Below are 24,948 nucleotides of genomic sequence, written 5' to 3'. Positions count from 1 at the left end.
TTTATAATAATACTATATGTTAATATGAGTACAATGAGGTACATAATACATATAAATCTATAAATAATCACAATAATATTTAATATCTGTTAAAATTTGTAATACCGATCAACATCTTAATCAAATATAATAATTTCCGTGAGTATTTCAAATAATTATATTCACAATAATAACGTGCAAACATTTTTTTTTTCTTAAATAAAAACAACGAACATCTGTGTGTGAGGATACAGTTCAACTATATAAAAACTGTATTGTTTATACGGGCCATCATTCGGACATTTATAAAAATAATATAATATAATATATGACAGTATGTATGATAGTAATAATTTATGTATGACGAAAATTCACTACATTGGCCGGGGAGTCAAATAAAATACTTATGTAAATAATACTAACGATCGAGTAAAATAAATAAATAAAAGTACAAAAGTAATATTTTCTTGTAAAAGAACTTAAAAATAACATACTAAATAGTTAGGTTAACATTAATAAAAATTCACGTGCGTTAATGATTAAAAATATCAAATGCATTGTATTAATACAATAATAAAATATTATAATATGTGAGTGCGATACCTATGTATAAAATATTTATCATTTATATAGATTTTAAATTTAAATAAGGAATGTAATTAGATCATCTAAATATATTTTTATTATTATTATTATTATTACTATTAATCATTGAGCATTGGAGGATACCAATTTGCATAATATTATACATTGTACCCATATAAACGCGTCGTCATGCGTAGCAAAATAAAACCTGAACCCTGATCGTTCGTCATCAATTTTGATTTATGAATTTCGCTGTTCGGGAAGATGGATTTTCACAATATTTAGCGACTGACAACGAGAATGAATGGAGATTATAATTTATATGAAATCAAAAACGAAGGGGAGGATGCGAAAAGTGATTTTACATTCCTCTTATATCTTTAAAATATATAAATCACAATCCATTACACCGGCGTAGATCAGTCAGTATTCGAATGCGTGTGTTTAGGGGTGTGTCGGGGAAAAAATGAAAGCCGGCATATTATTCACGAGACTTGAGCACATCAACAAAATTTTTATGTGGACAAAGGTCACGGCAGGCGTAAACGGTGGGGTACAAGTTTCTCCCGACGAATAAAAATATAATAACACTAATAAATAGTAATAATAATAATAATATAGTAATAATAATAATAATAATGTTAGTACGTGCTATACGGTCCGTTAAATCGGCGAGTTAATTTTTTTTGTTTGGCCGTCGTCGGCGAGTGAGTTAGTAGGTGAGTGAGTGGGTGTGAGAGCGCATATTATTTCGTCATCATCAATAGACTGCAAAAGTGATAGCGATATTTATTTTGCATAATATATTAAACATATGCGTTATAGACGAACGAGGTTTAAGGTCAAAGTTGTATCCGATACACACACAAGATGCGGAAACATATACATCTTATATATATTACATACGTATTATAACATATTATGTGTATATTATATTGTGTATAATGGAAAATAAAGCGAGTAATATGTGACAATCGAAGAGGAACAAAAACGATTTTGAATTTGGTTTTGTAAACGAATTAAAACCGAAAATAATAAATCGTCGGAATAAGTTGAGCCATTAGAAACCGTCGACGCCGGCGACGGACACGCAAGTAACTATTTATAATAATAATCAAATAATTAAATATTTATTATAATAATATATAAAATAAATATGGCCGTCGTCGTCGGCGGATTTGTAGTATTATAATAATCACATTTTTTGGGTTTTTTTTTTTTTAATATAAGGGGTAGTGTACTTATCGGAGTGGTAAGCAGAACCATCCCCTAGACGGCGGCCTGCCATTATCCGGGGGCGAGTCGATAGTCGTCGAACAGGGACAGTCGGCTTCGTGATGGTAATGCTGCATATTATGAGGTGCGGCGTAATCGCCGCAGTCCTCCTCGTGTCACACGTTGTCTTCTTGTGACATGAGCAACGGGTTCACGTATTCGAAACCCTCGAATTCGGACTGATCGATTTTCTCGATGACACGTCTGAAAAGAATCAAAAACAAACAGTTATTAACGATTTACTTTGTAAGCCCAGTAATAGTTTGTATGCAATTCAATAATACGAGGGGAGACCTGGAGTTAAATAATATATTTTATTTTAACTTTTCAAGTTTTTTATGTACAAACACAAGATTTAAAAAAGCAATATTTTATGCTGATTGTCATTATAGCTAACACTATATCATTTAGTCTTTTACGATTCAATCGAACGAATTTAAAATTTCCATTCAAAAATAATACTTAAAAATGTCCATGTTATCTAATTCAAAACAGTACTGTAATTATTAAAACATAAAATAATATAACCGACTACACATATACATGTTAGGAGAGCAATAGAATTTCAATATAATGCACATAGCTTATTCAACAAATAATTCACAAATATTTATGTAAAATACAATAAGATTTAATAAGTACCTGCATCAAGTTTTTTGTTAATATACTTAACATTTATTAAACACTATACACGGTGATTATTTTATCATTATACACTCATTATTTCGTCAAGTATTGACTTTTTTTTCATTTTTATTTTTTTCACCATTTTATTTATTAGTGAAACCACAATTAACTTTAGATTTTCTATTAGCAACCTATATTTAAAATTTACTATTTTTTTTACGAATTTTAACGTTCAAATTATTATTTTTTGTTAATTTTTTAGCGAGATATAGCTTTTCAAAGTTGGGTGGTTTTTGGATTTTATAATACTTCTTGTTTTTGAAGACCAATAGCCACATGGACAATAGATTATAAAAGGTACATATTTTCATACATAATAAATCTGTTATCTACCTGTAGGATGAACACCTAAAAACCTCAAGCCACCCAACTATGAACAGCTATAACTCACTAACAGTTAAATGAAAAAAAAATGATTTTAACATTAAAATTCATAAAAAAAAATAGCCCTACTATTTTATATTTTAAATATAGCTAGGTTACCATTTGAAAATCAAAAGTTTATAGTGGTTCACTATTAAATAAAAAGGTGAAAAAAATAAAAATGAAAAAAGTCAATACTTAACGAAATATAATGAGTATATAATGATAAAAGAATTACCCTGTATATAATAATATCTCATTGTCATAATATAGGATACTGTTATTTTTATTGACATTGTAATATTACAAAAATGTAATACATATGTTCGTTAAAATTTCAAACGATTTTCAATAATAATAAATTGTTCCTTCATTATTTTTTTTATGTATACAACACTTTTTAAATTCGAAAATAGTCCAGAATTCTGATTCCAGGGTGAAGTTTTGACAAATACTACGTATACAATTAAATATAGAAGAAACTCGTTTAACCGTCACTCTGTTATACGTCATCGGTCACCATAAAAAAAAAGTTAATGATGCAATCATTGAAATTTTAACGAAGAAGTTGATGACGACGTCGAAGATTCAGTGCTTGACTTAAAACCACTAACTAGCTACGCAGAATCACAAGCAATGTTATCAAAATACATTGATTGATTTTAGGTACAAAAGGAAACAAATGCAACGCAAGTCTTATTTCTTCATAAAATAGGAAACATGGCTGTTCAAAAAGCTCGTGTCTCAAAAAAATAGAAGAAGATGACAGATTATTTAGTGTGGTATTATTTTTGAAATTACATATTATATATTATTAGTATTTACTATTTTTATCTGCAAATGACGATGTAAAATATATACGTTAAACGTTTATTAAAAAATTATGTTTTGTATTATTTTATTTCTGTTAATCGAGTTTCTACTGTCAATCAATTTTATATCAAAACTTCAATAATTATCTAACATATATTACCGTTTTTTACCGATATGTAATGATCGAATGGTATGAAACAAATTAAAAAGTAAACTGAAAGAAACGTATAATGCCAAATATTTAGTGCTGACTTATTTGTATATACCGAATAATTCGCTCGACAACGAGTTATTTTGTACGGTAGGTATTTCAGTATCCAATTTAAAACATGTTTAATTAAGTTAATCGTTTCCAAGTTATGTTTTTTATCTATAAATATAATCAATGTAACCCCATAAAATATCAATGTTATAACTTTCTGGTTCAATAACATATTTCTTTAACAAAATATTATACATATATACCTAAAAGTTAAAAAGCTTTGTGTTTAAGCATTTATAACAATTTATAAATAAATTTTAATTGTTAATACGTTTAGATTTATTTAAATTTGGCAAACATATTTTTATGCATACATTTCTCATTAAATTATTAAAATAATATTCTATTTATTCCTTTATTTTATTGAAAAAATTCAAGTAAACATATCTTTATATTATATATATATATATATTTTATATAATATTTAATAATTGATATAAACATAAATATTTCTTCAATAAAAAAATAAAAATAATTTTTTGACGAAATCAGAATACGTTATAGCAGTGGTCGTTAACCCATATATTATTATTATTATATCAGGGATGAGCAACTCAATCCTACTAGAGAGCCAATTTTTTTAAAGTAAAAATCTAGCTGGCCAAAGAACATAGAAAGCAAAAACAAAAAAAAGGTCAATAAAATGTATAATTGACAATTTATTTTATAGTTCAATACTAGATAAGAATTCATATCTACGTTTTACAATAAAAATTATGACAGTCTTATAAATATAATAAAATAAAAATTCTAACATTGTATATTTTTATAAAGTAATTTTATGTAACACAAACCACTGGACCAGTTAAAAATGGTATGCGAGCCGCCAATAGATCCCTGATATATATGATTCAATTCGAATTTATTAAGTGTATACGATATATTATACAACAGTATAGAATACAAAAGAGTATAGTGAATACAGCAATACCCAAATTAAAAGTACAAGCAAATTAACACTGTCAGTGGAAGCAAACTATTAAAATTAGAACTTGTCCCGTCGTCATAACAGCAGCTGGAGGTTTTTTTTTATCACAGAACAATGAATATTTAGTTGGCAGATCCAGTGAAACAAGTTTCCATGTACTATATAATATATGTGTATAACATATTATATTTAAATTATAATGAATAATTGAGAATCCTAGTGTACTTGAAACGAGTGGTGTTGTGCTTTTTTCCGGCTATAAAATACACCATTATTAAATCTTGTAAACCCCAATTCAGTCTCCTTGCCATGCGAAGCCTCGAAAAAGGGAAATGTGAAGAGGACGAACTTGAGCTCGGATAGTAATCGAAAAACTTCCCTTTATTTTTTTTCTCGCGTTTTTCATTGTATTATATGTAGGAATTACTATATACGTATATTTATATATACTGAGCGTGTCTGTACCCTATAGCCAGGGGGTTGATAGATCGTAAAATTTCTTGGGTTTTTAAGGTAATGCTCGGTCATAAAAATGCGCTGTTCATCTCCTAAATAGTAATAATAATAATATTAAGGGAGCATGTTGTCTCTGCAGACTCTTCGCACCGAAGGATGTATAGTGCAGTATACGAGTATAGTAGTTGAACCTCCTCCTACTTCTACTCACAAAGGTTTTACGACTATTTATTTTTTTCGCCTCTGCGTCCTTTTTGAACTATTCAATGACGGGGGCTATAACGCTATATACATATAATGCATAACACCACGCACACGATCGTAAAACCAAATCCAAAAAAAAAAAAAAAAAATTCAACGAGATTTTTCATTACTATTTGGCAGGCTACCACTATTATTACTGAATAATAAAGGAACAAATCGAACCCTAGAACTACAGACAACTATAGTAGGTAAGGAACAATCAATTTAAAAATTCGTATGTTAGTAGTGCAATTGAACTCAGCCCTACTAATGATAAATTATAATAGTTATTATCCATCTATTATAGGCGCACACACGTAAGTACCTCTGTGGTTTTCTGTAGTCTACCCGAGCGGATTTCATCCGTGTTAATAACTTTATGACAATTCTGGAACTCTTAACTTTGGTACGTATGTAAACCACGACAGGGCCGGAGATTATTTTTAGAGAACGCGAATATTTGTTGATAATCCGTCAGATTTTGGCTCAAAGCCCCGGAAAATACGTTCAGTTATGACTTATACTAATATATAACGACACCGAGTCAAATCTTTATTATACATGTATAATGTATATAGAGTTTTACTGCTCGCATATGTTGTTTCCAACGCCCCTGGGATTCGTCTCTATAAATAAAGCACTAAACACACGCGCAACAAGCAATCACACACACGCGCGCGCGCATCTCGGACCGCGAAGAGCGTGAGATGTCGCCAAAACACGTTGACCGGTGTGCATATAGATTACATAAGACGCGATACATATAAATTATACACGTATCTCTCATCATATTATGTATATAAACAATATTTTAGTGGACACGCATCATCATCATTGTCATTGCAAACGGCGGAGGAAAATGGCCCTCCTTTCCTTTAGAAAATACGCGCATACATATTTTTCATTCTTCGTATTTTTTTTATGTCCGCGCGTTTATCGCGATATGCTAATTCGGATGCTAAATGAGCCGTAGACAAAACTGTTATAATATATATATTATTATAGAGGAGGGTTCGACGGGCGGAGAAGACCGCCGCAGAGAAACCGGAGAAAAACATGCGACGACCGTGAAGGAGAAAAAAAACGAAGAATAAAAAAACAGCGCCGAGATAATGAACCAATAGGTAGGTGTCAAACGAAGGGAACGCCACCACGGTTATCTCACGCCCCGGGGGATGTGCCTAATGGAAACGGACAGCAATAATAACGCGGACAATGCGACGGAGAAGAATTTGAATAATTGCGCGTGTCCTGACAAATTACACGACGTGTCCCTTTGACCTCCGCAAACCGTTACACTAAAATATTGACACACACACGCACAAACACCCGGGCGGTCGCTTTTCAATTTGTAATTTAAAAACCGTAAATATGTCAAAACGGTAGCGCGCGACAATATTGGGGTATGGTCGAAAATAATATTTTCATTGCCGATTGACCTTGATTACTCAATCTTGGTTTTTAATTTTTATACACATAATAATATATATGATATACATTACAACACGGATCCGAGATAAGATACAAGAGCATTGGGAAAACGAGGATTAAAATGGTTCAGTTTACTAACTGATTGTATACAATAATATGAATTACAGAACCAATGAGTGAATATTATGATAAAACTCAATACGCTTTTGATTAATGAGCACAAATAAGAATTTTTTCCTATACCTGATATTACATAAACCGTAAGTAGCTAAATGTTATACAGTCAAGAGTAATAGGTTTAAACATTAAAGGCAGTTAATTTTAGTTTTTTAAATTTTTATTAATATTATTGTATATTATGACACGCAATGCAGTTCTAAATACACACATAATATAAATAATATACCTATTACCTATCACATTATAATATTTTTTTTTTCAAATACAACATAAACCCAAACTTAATAGCAAGTTATTTCAACATAATTTTACGATTGTCGGCAATCTGCAAAGCTGAAAATAACGAATAATTTCGGTTTTCATACAAAACAAAACATAGAAAAAGAAAATTACAAGTTTAATTTCTAAAACAAGTTACAACTATGAAAGAAAATTGCATAATATCGTATGAACCAAGAAAAATAATACAGTGGAACCTCTATAACTCGGAGGCGTGCCATGTTCCCTGCATTTCAGTTTATGATAACTTGAACCTCTATAAGTCGAATTTTATTTTCGCCCCCAACCGATTTGAGTTATTGAGGTTCCACTGTATTTACAAAACCAAACGAAAACAATATACTAATAGTACGGCACAAACAAAACTTTATAAACTTTAAAAATAAATAATAAAAAATAAGCGCGAGAAGGTTGTGTTTGCACGTGTATTAGTGTAACGTATGAGTTATTAATTATACGTCTCACGATCATTGCAAAAGCGCAGAGCAAGAGTGTATGTAGACATTGTAGACTATGCCCAAAATGAGTATAATTTAAATGTATATTAATTCATTCAAACTATAAATTAAATTTAAAAATAGAGCTTATAATAAAATATCGTAAGTTTAACATTTTTCAACTCAGAAAAGTTATTAATGAAAATTATATGTAATTTAAAATAGACGTTTGAACAAATAATTATGATAATATATATTAGGTACATATTGACTATTATTAATGTTTTACTTTGTTTAATTATACTTTTATGTTTTTAAGAAATTGTTAATACCTTTTTTAGATACTAATTTAGGGTGAAATTTACAAGCATCTACCCAATATTGATTTAAAAATGTGCAGGGTTGAATTTACATTCGTTAACATACCACACGATACTTTTCAACCTAAGAATTAAATAAACATTCATGTGTAATTCAATAATACATAATACGAGACTGCGTATTAAAATATGCGAAAAACGATTAACTACATAATCGTTATCAAACCGTATTAGGAGAGAAATGAAATTATTAAATAAAACATGTATACAATATATTATATTATTATAATATACAAGCCCATCTTGAACACCAATGTTATTGGATTATTCGAGCCATAGTTACACATAATATAAAGAGTTATGGAGTAATGAATAAGGAACATTTAGGGGATTTGATACACTAAAACTTATTTCAGTACCAACACCTCCTCTCTATTACCCAATAAAAATGTATTCTAAATACCAAACTTGGCATATATAAGCAAAATATATGAATATCTAGTCTACTGAGATAATTTAGATTTGGCTATTCATACCCAACTACCTGTGGACTGTGATCCGAGTGAAATAATATATAATATTATATGTTAAAGGAGGGTAACAATATTATATTAAACTCTTCTATATTAGAATATTCTCAAAACGCGGAACGGCGACAATTTTTGGGAAAATATAGATGGTAATATAGTTTACCACATCGACGTTATTAAAACGAAGGCGCCTAGTTGGAACCGAGAGCTATTTGCCATCTTGCATATGCTACTCATGATACATGGAAAGTTTCAACGATTTCCGAGTCGGTAATAGAGACGATTATCAGGTCCCTAAATCGTCATTGGAGACAAGAAAGCAAAAGGAGAGCATACGTTTTCCATCTGTTATTTTATTGTCGTTGTCATCCTGCAATATTATATAACGAGTGATTGGACTATACACAATCAAAAAAAAAGAATAATACCACAGTCTAATACGGTTACTGGTGGAGATTGGGAAAAGCTGATCATAGGGTTCATATAATAATATATAGTGCATGTCGTTGTCTTCGTTGTCATTTGGCAACTGTCCCGCGAGTTTATGCGCTGCCGAATTTTTCCGATTTTTTGGCACGACAAAACGCCCCCCCCCCTTCTCTTTGTAGTAAACCAACAGCGAGTGAATAAAACTGAGAAAACATACGTACACGATTTATCATTCATTATTTCCTATGTACACTAGGTTTTCTCATGGCGATATGTTCAAATGTAAGCGTATGCAATTTTATAGTACATTTAAGAATAAATACATTTTTTATTGAAAAGAGTTTCACACGGACAAGAACCATAATATATACATATTTATTAAATAATACGCATCATCAATATACCTACGAAAAAAAATTTTATAATTCATTATTGAAAATTCGTATCTTAATTATTTTATATAGATATAGGAACTTCTAATTTGATCAGTCGTGGGGAAAATTGAGAAAACTATAATATTATTATTGCTATGAAAAAAACGTAACCGTATATTACACAATATAGTCTGGCCACAGTGTATATACTTTATTATTTTTTTCTCATGAATAAACACGCGAAAATTGTTTAAAAAACGCACTAAAACTATCATTATACTTATTCACAGACTTCCAATGTTTTCTCTCCCGTATTTACCGAATATACGTGATGCTCGTATCGAGTAGGCAGATAGATATATAGAATGAAAGTATGTGCGTCGTATAGGACTATTGCGGTGGCGTTGTCGTCGTGTTGTTATTTTCGTTTTTTACGTCGTCAAAATGTGGTGGTGATAATTTAGGATCGCGCACGCACATACATTTTTTTAAACGGCATAAATCAAGCACGAGATGTTGCCTGTTGGATTAAATAATAATGATATTTCAATAGATTGTGCAGAATATAAATAAATTATAAAACACATTTGGAAGGAGTTAAGGGAAAAAAACAGATTTAATTTATAGACCACTTGGTATAGTACATATAATACGTGTATGTTAGATTTTACGACTCTCGTATGGTTCCTATAAAATATTTTTAATTGGCACTCGACGACGCGATTTGAAAAGATCAATAACCAAAAAACTCACTATAGAAAGATGTAAAATACATATATACACCACGAACGTAGAATATAATTTACAGAAATATACTAAAATAAACTATATATATTATATCAACTATATGTATATAGTATATAGTATATACTCTTAAATTGGTGCATACAAATGTCACTGAATTGATTTTATTGTTATATGAATTAACATAATTAGTATAATACATAATATTATTTATAATTTATTCGAAATATAATAATAATAATGGAGCAATAAATTATACAAAGTCACACTAATTATAAAAATAATTTATTATTAATAACTAATTAGTAATAAATAACTTTAGCTGACGAAAACATTGATGTCTGCTTAATAAACTAACTAAAATAATGAGATAATTTGTGTTATGGTTAAACTGCAAGAATAAAACAGTGAAGGGTTGTGCACTTCCAACATGTCTCCTTCATTAAAATATAATTTTCAAAAAATTCTTTATTAAGTTTTAAAAAAGTTTAAAGGTTAGCAGCAAATATAATGACATTATTATACGTAAATGGGCTTATTAAATATTAAAGTAGGTATTTAATACTTACTAATTTACTAAATCAATACAATTATGTCTATGTGTTTAAAAAGAAAATCATGTTAGAATAATGAATATAGCAATAATTACTGTTGTAAAATTTTTAGAAATATATTATGGTATAAATAAATAAAATTATTTCACATTTTTTTTAATTAAAACAAATAAAACTTGATAAAATGATTTTCTAATTAGGTTAACGAAGATAATAACACTTGGAATCTTATACGAAAAATAGAAACTTAGAGGTCAAATAGGTCATGTATTAAATAATATATTGAGTACTCGTTTCGATTTAATTCGCCGAGTGCAGAATAGTAACGTATTGTATTATTATTACTAGAATTGCGATCTAAATGAACTTTGAATTTTTCCTGATGACAGTAACTACGCAATACTTGTTTTGGTACATTTTTTCATGACTTGTTAAATGGATATATATTATATAATTAATTTAACTTTGCATATTTTCATTTTAAATTCTAAGTGAAGTGATAAATGTAATGGATTTTATAATGATCTGCATTTTTTTTATAGGTATATACATCTTATTACACTGAAAGTTTAAATTTTGAGAAAATTACGAATAAATATATTTAAACAAAGAAAACAATTTTAATTATTTTGTTTTAATTCAAAAATATTATTTTTGGGGATTTCAAAAAACTAAGTATTCTATTATATTTTATATGTGCACAGGGCGAGCAGTAACACATCAGTCCGCTGACGAAAATATATAATATTAATCATTTACTCGGACGCTCTTGGATTTAAGAAATTAAAAGTGAAACACGCTTTTAAAAACTTGTACAGCATAAAAAAAATAAGAATTGTCGATATCGGCTAAGCTACAGATAAAGCATAATGTCACGGAACGAAAATAATATCATTATTCATAGAGCACACAACAGCTCTTTTCGTTAGAGTAGCATAGATTTTTTTCCACTCCTATCTGATCCCACACGAAAATAATGAGAAGTGAGAGCATTAAAGAAAGGAGGAAAAACTAAATAAATACACCCGCAGAAGGAAATAAACATTACGAAATCCGTGCTTGTACATAGATATTATACTATATGAGTACAAGAATGTTAGAGGCATGCGTTTTTTCAACAGCTTGACCTCGGGTGACTGCTGCAAAGAAACAGAGCTGCATAAAGTGAAGCAGCTGATCCTTTTTTTCTTTTGGTCGGGGTAGCAATTAAAAAGTGCAGGAAACAGGAGACGTGTGAAACAGGACTGAACAGGGGAGATTCTGGGGGGAAGCAAGTAATTATAATAATCCCTTGTTAAAACAATGCAGTGGTATACCCACCCTTAAACATAGTCGTGTGCTTCTTAGAATACAAAACTATTTCCTCAGCTTGTTATTATTATTCCCAGTTTAGGGTCCTAGATCGGTTTAAATATCAGGGTCACCCGTCGTCGTCGTCGTCGTCGGTGGCGCGACGGCCGTCGACGTCGTCATTATAATAATAGCCCTTTTGTTGTGAATGCCAAACAAAACGTTCACATTATACATAGGTACGATTAGGACAAGGAAAAAAAATCATCGACTATATTACTATAGTGTACTACAGTGGACACGGAATATGATCGCCTTTCATTTTATAAAAAAAATCACGCACTCACGGAGCAAACCGTCAAAAATACCGAGTTCACATCAGTTGATTGTAAAATTTATTAATTTAAAGAGCACAAAACATGGTTAGACAGACACAGAATACGTCACAAAGACTGGACGTAAAGCGGAGTTTTTTTTATCTTATATTATATTATTATTTATTGTTACCTATAATATTATGTTGAAAAATAAAATCGTACAAATTATAGATTTAATATCTATAACTAAAATATGTAGAAGGAGAATATTGCCTTACAGTTAATCTTGAATCGAGTCTTACTAAACTTAAAATTAAAAACTATTTTTAAAAAGAGCCTAAAATTCAATATTTATTTAAATGTGAATAAATAGTGAGCTGTAAATAATACAGTTTACAAAAATGTAATTATTTATAAAACTACTGTATTAAATTTAAATTTTATTTTCAAGTTCTAAAAGTATATAATTGGAATCACGTATGATTACTAAGTAATATAATACTAATTATATTAACATTGTATCTAAAATCAGAACTGTAAACTAAAAAAAATAAATAAAATCTATACATAATCGAACTAAAAATATTTAAAATATAAAAAAACTATCGATTACTATTATTTTTTAAGTTAAAACATTACTACGTTTCCGTACACTAATTTCAAAAATTACATTTTTAATGATCTTTTCAAAGATTAAGGACAATTTATTTAAGTTTATAATTTTTAATTGATGATTACTTAGAATCTATAAAAAGTTTTGTAGTCGAAGACAGAAATTTTCGTTTCTAATAGAGTATCAAATAAACACGAATTCAATATTAAAATCTATACATAATTTCTTTAATAGATTCAAATTTTAAAAAAACATTCATATTTATGTATATGTGGTGTACTTGTGGTGCTTGAAATTTGTCATCAAATAACATTAAACCTATAGTTTACTTAATATAATAAAAATGGAACGCGTTAATATTTTGATTTATACTAGATATTATGTATACAATACCTACATAAAATATACATTAATATTTATAATAACATAATATTTATATTACAAAATATAAAAAGTAGACCGTAGAGCCACAATTCACAAATAAAGTAAAAAAAGAAAATACTGTAGTACAGAAAAGAATTTCAAATGAAAATAAATACAGTGCAACTCCAAAAATTCAAGGCAATAGTCGATAGATTTATGGATATTGTAACTGAAAGTTTTTGGTCTGCATGCTTTTAGGACGGAAATACATGTGTATGGAACAAATACAAAATACGCAATGCGTTAAAGAGAGTTTTAAAGGGGGAATCTTATATTATTGGCGTGAATATAATGTCGGAAAGATATAACATATATTATAACTTTTGTCATACAAACCACTTATTTTTAATATTACCAGAACCGTAAAATGAAAAAAATTCTATTATTTAGAAATGATGGACATAATTCAAATTTGACGGAGGAAACAACAAAATAAACCTTACATCTAACTTCTTTTACGATATTTATTAATATTGTGGAAAAACTTTTTATGTATCCCCTTATAAGAAATATTATAACGTATAGTTTCTTTTTATTGAAATTTGAAACGATTGATTTGGTAATACCACAATGGTTATAGTATCTATAGTACAGATATGGGACTCTTTTTTTATATGCATATTGCATATTATAATTTTGTAAAATTAATAACAAAAGTGTACTTATATACGAATATAATAAACGAAATGTATGCATTTAGTATTTTTACCAATAAAAAAATATAAAAAACAAAACAATAAAACGGCGTATGACGACATCCATGAAATTGCCCTCCCCCCACTCAAAGCTACATACCCCAGACTTTCGAATGATTTGGCAATTAATTTGTTATTCTTCCAGAATACATTTTATTATGTTGAGGGAGCCACAACTTCACGGGTTCCCTCCACTTTCAGATAGGGATTCCGGGATTTTGAAAATTTTTTTAATTAATTTACTATAATTGTCTATGAATAAAATCATCATCCCTTTTAAAAGTTTTCATTTTTTATGCTTATCTAACTTTAGTATTTTAAAATGTTTAACAAATCTAATTTTATATTTAATTATCTGTGACTTTGTAGTGTCATTTTTAGTAAGTAAATAAATAAATTTTTAAGCCACAAATTACTTATCCCAAAATAAAATATCTAAGCTCTTAAATTATAAGTATAAAATAATTACAAATATAAAATTAACTTTATTAAACGTTAAAAAAAAATAATAAAATTAGATAAGCATATAAAAAAAAAAAAAATTATAAACAGATAACTGTAAAATAATGCAAATGACTAGGCTATGTAGTTTAGTAGTAATATAAATGATAATAATAATATAATAATATAATGTTCTGATCATGCTTAGTGAATCACCCCATAGTTATTAAATATGTGTAAAAAATATCTAATACAGAATATTCAGAATCCAGGTAAAATGCTCGTCACAATTAATTTACTAGTTAAGCCCTGGACTGAGATGTTATTGTTGTTGGTATAGTTATTAAGTATTTGAAATAAATGATAAATAATTGCATTCTAAAAACAATTTAAACAAAGCTAGGTTTACTATGCAATATTTATAAGACACGTTATAAAAACTTTAGATTGTTCAAAATATTATTAATTAATATAATACTAATATATGTCACATATTAACAAAAAAAAAAATCACTATTAGAAATTTACATTTTATACTTTGTTACAAACGTATATACCTATGACCTACCCCTAACCCCATAATTCAATCTTTATGGAGATTTAAATATGTTAAAAATAACAATTTAAATTTTCTAAGATTGTTGATTAATAAATTTATTACATTTAATGCTATTAAAATTACAAATTATAATCCATCATTATAAGGTAATGCAAATATACTCCTATTTAAGTATAAATAGATCCGGTTTGTTTCATTAAAGTTAATTTTATCAAATATGTGCAAGTACTAACTATTAAATGTTGTGCCAAGTGCGACAATATCAATTTTTGGCGCACATAAATGTAATGTTTAAGAGTTATTTATATAAAAATATATGAAAATTCATTTTTTGACAAAATGTGTTAATATTACTTTTTTTTTATTTTAAAATAAATATTTAAAATCTGTATCAAAAAATACAATAAGTAATATACATGATACAGTTAAAAGGGCTTGGCGGCTTGAGTATCCAGTAATACTACTTCAGCTCAAAAGAATTTTTACTATGCTTTGTCCTAATTATATGGTTAGATCACATGACCAATTATACTTTAAGCGGCAGCAAAAATTATCCAGAAGAGTGAAAAAAGAGATTTGATATTAGGAGATTTAGATAGGCTTAAAGAATTGGAGTAGAATAATAATGTTTTATAGAGAAAACGAGTACAGAGAATTATCTTTATGAAGAGTTTTATGACCAATGTACCATAGAGCTTTGGTAAATAAAGATAAATTTATAGACTGGAAAGATCAAAACAATTTTGGACTTGAGACTTAGGTTGATTTCCAGATTTGGATGACACAAATCATTGCGGGTTGAATTTGTTGTTTGTAGAAAAATTCTATTATTGAGTAAGATGTAAGTATACTAAACTATGAAATTTTAATTCAAGAATATTTTTTTAGTTTAGATGTTAGTAGACTAAATTTGGCATTTATTAAAATTAATGTCTAAGTAATTAACTGAGTTGACAATGGGAATTATTTTATTATTTAATGAAAATGGGGGACTAACTTTAATGTGATGCGTGATGATTTATTTTCGTTTATTTCTATTTACCATAGGTTAAACCAGATTTGAAGTTCATTTAAGTGACTGAAGGTTGTCGATGACAATATTGATGTCTGGGTCAGAAGAAATGACGAATGTATCATCAACAAAATGACTTTATTGGTAAGATTGGAATGGGTATAGATTGTACATGTTTTGAGCAAGAATGCTACGTTGAGGGACACCTGTTTTAATTGGATAGGTAGCGGATAGTTAATCTTCAAATCTCACTTGAAAAATTTGGAGTAATAAGGAATTTAAGGGTTGGGTATAAGGGAGTGGGAATCCATCTAATATTGTGAAGAAGCCCTTTGTGCCAAACACAATCAAATGCCTGAACTAAGAGTTAATATTACTTAAATAACAATTTTAACTTAAACATAATATCTTAAATTTATTATTATTTAATTACCCAATTACCACTATATATATTGATTATTACTTATTAATAAATAACAATTTTAAATCTACTTACAGATCATCAGGTGTTAAATGAACAGGTTCATCCGTAAATTCTGGTGGGAAATTTGCAAGGTCACGATCAGAATCTAATCTTGGTTTATAAGGAGGACTAACTTGCTTTTGTTCTAACTAAAAATCATATACATTTTTCAAGTGCTTTAGTAAAAATAACAATTTAAAATGGTTAATGATAATATTTAGTTAGTTATTAAGATGATTTACCATTTCCCAATCAATAGATTTAAAGAATGGATGAGTTATGATATCATAGAATCCTGTGTCTCGATTACAGCCTAAACGATCAACAGGATTCTTATTTAAAAATCCTTTCAAAACTGATGCTGCTTTAACGGAGAGTGATCTTGGAATACGTATAGTTTTTTCCAAAATAACTGGAAAAAAGTTTAAAACAATGAAAAAAAGTTTTAAAATAAGTGTTATTTGTACTAAATTACCTTGAAATAGATAGTCTTCAGTATTTTGATCAGGATTTTCTGATGCTCCGGCAATATCAAATGGACTTCTACCAGCTAACATTTCATACAAAAGAACTCCTAAAGCCCACCAATCAACACTGAAAAACAAAATAAATTAGCTTAACATCAAGTATTTAATTAAATTATTCAACATAATATATTATGTTTAAGTATACAACATGATTTTAATTTAACAATAAGAAATCAATAATTAATTATAACTAAACCTATTCAATTTAGAATTTAAATAAAAATGTATACCTAAATCCATAATCTTCTCCTCTTAAAATTTCTGGAGCAATGTAATTTGGAGTACCGCAGAATGTACAAGTCGTATCTCCAGGCCTTATTCCTTCTTTACACATTCCATAATCCGTCAATTTTATATGGCCTTCATGATCAAGTAGTACATTATCCAGTTTTAAATCTCGATATATTATACCTGAAATAATAATATAATAATGAAATGAAAAAGTTAATACAATAATATAATAATGTATAAATAAATACACTTTTTTAAATTATAATTCTTTATACAATTTTTTACTAATTTTTTTTTTATTGTTTTTTACTAATAAGTATACTGAAGTGTATAATCGTAGGCATGTCTAGGCCTTTTACGAAAAGAGCGTGTATCTGGTAACTATTAGGTATTTTTTGGGGCTTGGGTATGTCCCAATGAATTCAACTAATATGGCATTTAATAGTCACTAATCACTTCCCGATAAGAAAATTACTGTGAAATACAATACTAGCTACAATTAGTATAACTGCAAGTTTGAATAATATTATTCTATTGTCTAAGTATATATACATAATTGACTATATACCAATACCTATATTTGATGAGTGTATGGTGGATGTCACCTGAAATCTTAGAGGGTACAAGTGTATACTCTGTACCCCCTGTAGATACGCCTATGTGTAATTAGTTTTTTTTATAATAAAAAACAATTAGTATTTATTATTAAATTGAAATAATTTACTAATATAAAATAGGTAACTTGTCAAATAAATATTATTAATTATGTCCTATAAGTGCCAACAGATTTTAAAAAATAATTGAAATTAATGGATAGGAAAAACACCAATCCAAATTATTAGTATGACCTTTGTCTATCAAATATAAATACATAAAGGTACAAAAATTTTTTTTTAAATAAAATAATTGAAAATTATAATAAAATTAATAAAAAAAATAAATTAGTATGTTATTTATAGGCAAAACCCTAAATATAAAATAGGTATTCTCTGAGTAGGGCTTTAAAATAAATGCACCAAAATTGCTAAGTTTACATTGAAAATATGCTCTTAAACCATAAATATACAAAATAATGTAATTTCAAATCTTAAAAAGACAGGTAAAAGTTATTCTGTCAAACAAATTTTGTTAACTTAACTTCAGTTAATAAGTTAAGTTAATAATAAAAAAAAAAATACATTGAAAATGTATTAAAATAAGTGAACATTTTTACACTGGAGTCTGGGTTGATTTAAATTCTATATAAATTATAATATAAATATAATATAAAAATATTGAAATGGTCATAATTCATGATAATCGACAATCATATAAATTATTATTAATAATTATAATAAATATTAAATAATAAGTAATAACTAATGAGGTCCTAAACAGTCCATTATTATTAAACTTAACTTTGTGGGCTCGTAACTATTGATATCTTTTATATGATAATACAGGCAACTAAATTTCACATTGTTACAATGTTACCTCTATATTATTATTTAGTATTTTATTAGTACTTAATAATATAACATATTAGTTTTTATCTATAAAAATGAGTACAAAAATATATTGATATTTTTTTTCTAATAATATTTTATAATATTCCACAAATTAAATTAATTAAATCAACAAACCATTAAGAGGACGTAGAAACCGCATATGTTGTCTTCGTCTTACACATGCGACATAGCAAATTTTCGTTCACAAGTTTCAATATTGTGCTGTTAATTTTGATATTAGAGTGAACTGACCTATTATAAAATTTAAAATTAAGATTATTATCCATGGCCCCATGTAGCTTTTTATTGGTATTGTTATTTTTAAGTAAGTTAAGATCATTTTAAAATATACAGTTTCAAAAAGATCATAACTTACTTAAAAATAACAATATCAATAAAAAGCTATGTGGGGTCCTAGATAATAATCTTACCTTTAAATTTTATAATAGATCAGTTCACTCTAATATCAAAACTAACAGTACAATATTGAAACTTGTGAACAAAAATTTGCTATGTCTCACATGTGTAAGACAGAGACAACACATGCAGTTTCTACGTCCTCTCAACAAAGATTATTTCAATTAGTTTGGTCTTTCTACATACATATAGATATATTTTTTTAAATTTGCTTGATTATGAAATTCAAATGAATTAAAATATCAAAAAAATAACTATACCAAAAACTTTGATGAATTAATTTAAAAATTACTGTATTAAATCTTAAAAACAATTGATTATACCTTTAGTATGCAAAAAATTCAAAGCTAAACTTATTTCTGCAGCATAAAATCTAGCATGTTCTTCAGGCAAACGTCTTTGCCTTTGCATATGAAACATTAAGTCACCTCCACGAACAAATTCAATCACAAAAAATAAACGGCTGGCAGTTTGGAAGCAAGAATGGAGACCCACTAAAAATGGATGGTTAGAGGCAGTTTCAAAAACATGTTTTTCTGTTTGAACCCAATCAATATCCTAAAATTAAACAAATATGTATTAATTATTGCATATCTATTATCCAACTAACCAGTTATATAATATTCAAAATATCACAATCTTGGAAACTTATAATTTTATTATACAAACACTAATAAGTAATAACATATAAATATAAAAAAGTATTGTTTTTGAGTGTATATGTATTGATTTTAAAATAATGACAAATTATTGAATTCACCGAGTATAAATTGATTAATACAAAATATGTCAATGGTTGTAATTATTTTATTATAAATTAATTATAAATTAAATAATAAAATCAAGAAAAAAAAATATTTTAGAAGTTATATAATAAATAATATGTAAACTGAAATAAACTTAGAAAAGAGGTTAAATAAAAAAAAAGAGGTTGGTTGTTCATAAATTAGATTGTCAATCATGCCATGAAATTTAAGATAAATGGCTGTTATTTGACAAACAAATAGTAATATGCAAATTGCTTTAATTTTAAAAAATATTTGCCTTTATAATACAATTCAATGTTGAATTGTAAATAAATAAACTTAGTGATTATTTATTTAACATCATTACATCAATATACATAATGATTTTTAGCTATTATTAATTAAAATATGATAATTACTTCATCATCTGTAACAAGTGCTTTTTTTATAACTTTCATAGCATAAATACATTTTGTTTTTTTGAGTTCAACCATTAACACCTTAGCATAACTTCCACGACCAATAACCCTAATCAGTTCAAAATCAGCAATAGAATATTGACGTGAAACTCCAATCTCTTCATCACCTGCTATAAATATAATTAAACATTAAATAATATCATAACAATATTATTGTGAAATATTACTTTTAGCTTGTGGATCTTCAATGGGAACAGAATCGGCCGATTGATCAATAACAGAATTTTGATCAGAATATTCTTTTAAATCTGGCAAAGCAGTATCAGAGCTAGGTGTACCTATAAATTAATATTATACGCATGAAATATACATGATAATTTTGATAAAATATATTTTTATAATTACTTAAAGATGTTTGTGAGTCACCATTGGTATCATCAATAACTATAGGATCATTAGTGCAAGTTTTTTTACCAAGCTTATGACATTTTTTGTGGATAAGCAATTTGCATTGAATACATTTGAATCCTTGTCGTCCTAATCCCCAAATTCGATCATGACAATATGCACAAAATGCTCGCTGGTTATAAAATAATAATAATTAAATAGTTATAACTAATAATATTATAGTTAAATAGTAGATTAAATTGAAGCAAACTGTTTACATCACTGTTATTATTACATACTAAATTATTGTCATGTACTTGATGCTTAGTAGAAAAACTGCAAAATATTCCCATATTTTATAATTTTAGTAAAAATCATTGAATGAGCATTTAATATAAAGAATGTAGAACACAACATTCAAACTTATCTTATTTGTTAAGAAACATATATAGTCTTATAAAATTAATTATTATTACTATTTTTTAATAACTAGTTGATATTTAATTAAACGTCAACATACATTTTATCTTACTTTTATTGTATACAGAATGCAGATACACATAAAACTAATTGACCTTAGACCTCTTTCTAATGGAAAATATAGTTAATATAATTTAGAACTATAAAAAGATATTAATTGCGTAATAACACATAAAATAATACAAGTGAATTTAATGTTTAACTGAGTATATTTGTATTATCTTAATTATAATATATCTATAAGCTATATTATACTGATACAATAACACAAAAGGAATCAGTAGTACTACAATAATTTGTAAAAATTGACAACATTCTTTTGATAGATGTACCTTATTATTAAAAAAACATTAAGAATTTTTACAAAATTTAATAATAGTGTAATTCATAAAAGTTTAATTAAAATTTGTTAATTATCTTAAAATAATTTGGCAACACTAAAATGTATAGGAATCATTTATTACACATACCCTGTTAAACCTTTTTGGTTGAAAAATATGTCCATTCACTCGATATAGTTTTCTCCACCTTCTAGCTCCACGTCTGTATATACTACCTATAAATTATCAATGTATTTCATAAGATAAAAATCTATATTTTATTCATAGCTTTCATGTTATATTTTAAATTTAAAAACTTACGGTCTTCTCCTTGACAAGGCATTCCTGGTGCTGGTGGAACATTAGGAAAAACTAAAGAAAAATATAAATGATTAATTATTATATAATATTAATAGTCAGTTTAGTAACATTATGTATTTCAAATATTTATGTAAAATAAAAAAATCTACTATCTTACACATTCCAGATGTAATAATAATGTGATATAATTATAAAATCTGGTCTTATTATTCCATTTTTCAAGCATAACATTTAAAATATAATATAATATATCGATAATCGATAAAAATAGTTGTAATTCATACAGCAGGGATGGGCAACTGAAAGTTATTAGCAGGCCAATTTTTAGAAAATTAAAAATTAGCGTGCAATAGCATAGAGAGTGAAAAAAAAAAAGGTCATTCAAAATATGCATTTTAATTTAGCATAGATGTAGCATAGAGTATAGACGATTGACTATGAAATTGTATGATGTAATTTGAAAATGTACCGCAGGCCAGATAAAAAAGGTTTGCAAGCCGGATGTGGCCCGTGGGCCGCCAGTTGCCCACCCCTGATCTATAGCATAAAATAAAGAATTTGATAATAAGAACTGATTGATTATGTGTATCTTCCTTTTCAAAAGTCCTAAATGTTGTCAAAAATATGTTAAATGATAATGGTATCCTTAAAGTAATAAATATTGAGCACAATACATTCAGAAGAATTATATTTCAAATTTTTATATGAATCTACTTATATGCATTACTCAATACTAATTTATTTAATTAATATAAAATATAATTTGATTGTTAACATGCATTGTTTGTGCTTAATGGAACTCAAATTTTAATGTCCAACACATCAGTAGTTTCAATTATACCAAATTTGTCAAAACAAAAAATTAGAAACAATATATTTTATATAATATACTTAAACCATCAAATTTAAATATTTTTATATTTAAATAAACATAAGTGAGATTAATTATTGTCTAATTATAATGAATTATAATAACTAATAATACTTTACTAAATGTTCACTAATATAGCTACTACTACAACTACACATGAAACACGCACACATCCACACACTAACATATCCATATATTTACAAACAATTATGATTTCTTTGGCAACATTACCATTGTATTTGTTACCTGTGGCGTAAACATGGTCTTCATCATCAGATATAGAAGGAGATGGTGATGGGTCGTGAACACTGCAAGGATAATGTTGTACAATAGGAGTAGATTGGTAACCAAAACAATTTATGTTTTGTCGCATAGTCATATTTGATCCACACGAATCTGGCAAACTTAGTGAAGTAGGAGGAGCATACAAATGACGTGGTGGTGGTGTTCTGGGCCGAGAAGGAGGAATAGCCTGATTCAACAATAGAGATAATGAACCAGGCCCTGTGAATTCTATATCTCCAAGTGAAGGACGACGGTAAAATGTGGAAGTATGATGATAATCATCATCTTCTATAGAACCAAAACTACTAGTGCTGTGCAAGGACTGATGTTGGTAATACGATGTAGATGGAGGAGCTGGGGTGGAAATCGGTACATGATGGTTATAAAAACCCAAAGATGACGATTGTCGTTTTGGTGACTTGCCTCGGTCAGAAACAGTTGATGCACTCCAGTAACCCCAAGCCATAATGGACTAATTTATTTTTACTTTCTTTAAGTTCAAAATGTTATTTTAACACTTATGAAACCCAGAAAATGTGTTAAAATTAAATATAATTAAGTTTTGTTGAATTAAAAACAGCAAGAGTAAAGCTAAATAAATCGGAAAAACGTAATGATTTAAAAATATAACCAAAATATCTACCCCTTAAAAATTTATTATTAGTTCATGAATATGATAAGAAAAAATAACCAAATATTCGCATATAATTAACTAGTGACTAATGATAAATAACTAGAAAAATATATCAATAATAATTGATCCGATCATCCATGAATATCGAATCTCATTAACAAGCAATTGATAGAACATGGGTGGCACGTTGTATTATTATTGATGGTGATAAATTAATAAGTAAATATAATATATATAAGTGAATAGAATTCGCAAAATATTAATATATTTTTAATTAAACAACATTTTAAAACGCGTATAAAGAATCAACATTAATTGAATAATCTAAATAAGTTATCAACGAATACGTAAACGCACAAACCATCACGAAAATACGAACGGACACGTTGTACACGATACGAGAAAGCGTTCATCAACTGCCGCGCAACCCGACGACAAATTGAAAAATCAATAATAATAATAATAATAGTAGTAGTAGAAAAAAACCTACTGTACTAACGCCCTACAAGCCACGCGAAACTGTTTGCTTTCAACAATTATTATTGTCATTACACCGAATGCGTTATGAACGAATTAGTATTTTTACCGTCGACATAATAAACCACAACGCGATGTGTATTGAGCTTTTTGGAGACACAACACGCACTTCTTGTACCGCTGTCCGTACGGAGGTTCCACCCTAAAATCAAAACACCAGAGCGCCGAATCCAACATTACGTACCGTACTTCCCCGCTCGGCCCGTTCACGAAACCACCGTAGTGGCAGAGAGGATATCCCACCTGATTACTAACACCCTCACCGCCACTGTACAAGCAGTACCCGTGACCCATGTACCTAACCAGAAGGTGTTGGGGACACCAGTGCCAAGGGGGGCAAGAATGGCACAAATAAGAATAATAAAGTTATATTGTAGTTGCAGTTTTGCCGCGTTTGACTAACGATAACGAGGGACTTAAAGTTTGAGTACCATTACATGCACATTATTGCTATTATACATAATACATTAATACCTGTACATCAAGATTTTTTTAATTTAAATAATACCCTATGTGACATGTGTCAAGGGAAAATTAAAATGGCCAATGGACATTGAAAAATATTTTATTCGATTTATCAAGGAGTGGGTGGAAGAGGGTTTAG

At 28.0% G+C, this 24,948-nt stretch overlaps 1 protein-coding gene across 2 annotated transcripts; it reads right to left on the bottom strand.

Annotated features, from left to right (window-relative positions):
• Positions 1 to 532: 532 nt before the first annotated feature.
• LOC113551659 (atypical protein kinase C) lies at positions 533 to 24,920 on the bottom strand. 2 transcript variants are annotated; one of them, XM_026954037.1, is made up of 12 exons: positions 23,120 to 24,920; positions 22,018 to 22,068; positions 21,847 to 21,932; positions 20,915 to 21,089; positions 20,737 to 20,847; positions 20,510 to 20,676; positions 19,668 to 19,902; positions 17,440 to 17,620; positions 17,158 to 17,276; positions 16,925 to 17,094; positions 16,716 to 16,831; positions 533 to 2,043 (listed from the first exon to the last, which is right to left on the bottom strand). In XM_026954037.1, exons 1-12 carry the CDS (start codon positions 23,637 to 23,639, stop codon positions 1,956 to 1,958), a joined length of 2,019 nt encoding a protein of 672 aa, XP_026809838.1. In that variant the 5' UTR covers positions 23,640 to 24,920; the 3' UTR covers positions 533 to 1,955. The 2 variants fall into 2 exon arrangements, with proteins under 2 accessions (XP_026809838.1, XP_026809837.1); XM_026954036.1 differs by having other exon boundaries at positions 20,510 to 20,679; positions 23,120 to 24,918.
• Between the last annotated feature and the right edge of the window lie 28 nt (positions 24,921 to 24,948).

The sequence above is a fragment of the Rhopalosiphum maidis genome, chromosome 2, assembly GCF_003676215.2.
Source record: "Rhopalosiphum maidis isolate BTI-1 chromosome 2, ASM367621v3, whole genome shotgun sequence".
Taxonomy (NCBI): domain Eukaryota; kingdom Metazoa; phylum Arthropoda; class Insecta; order Hemiptera; family Aphididae; genus Rhopalosiphum; species Rhopalosiphum maidis.
Note: the sequence above shows the minus strand (reverse complement) of the source record. Positions and strands in the feature narration are given on the sequence as shown.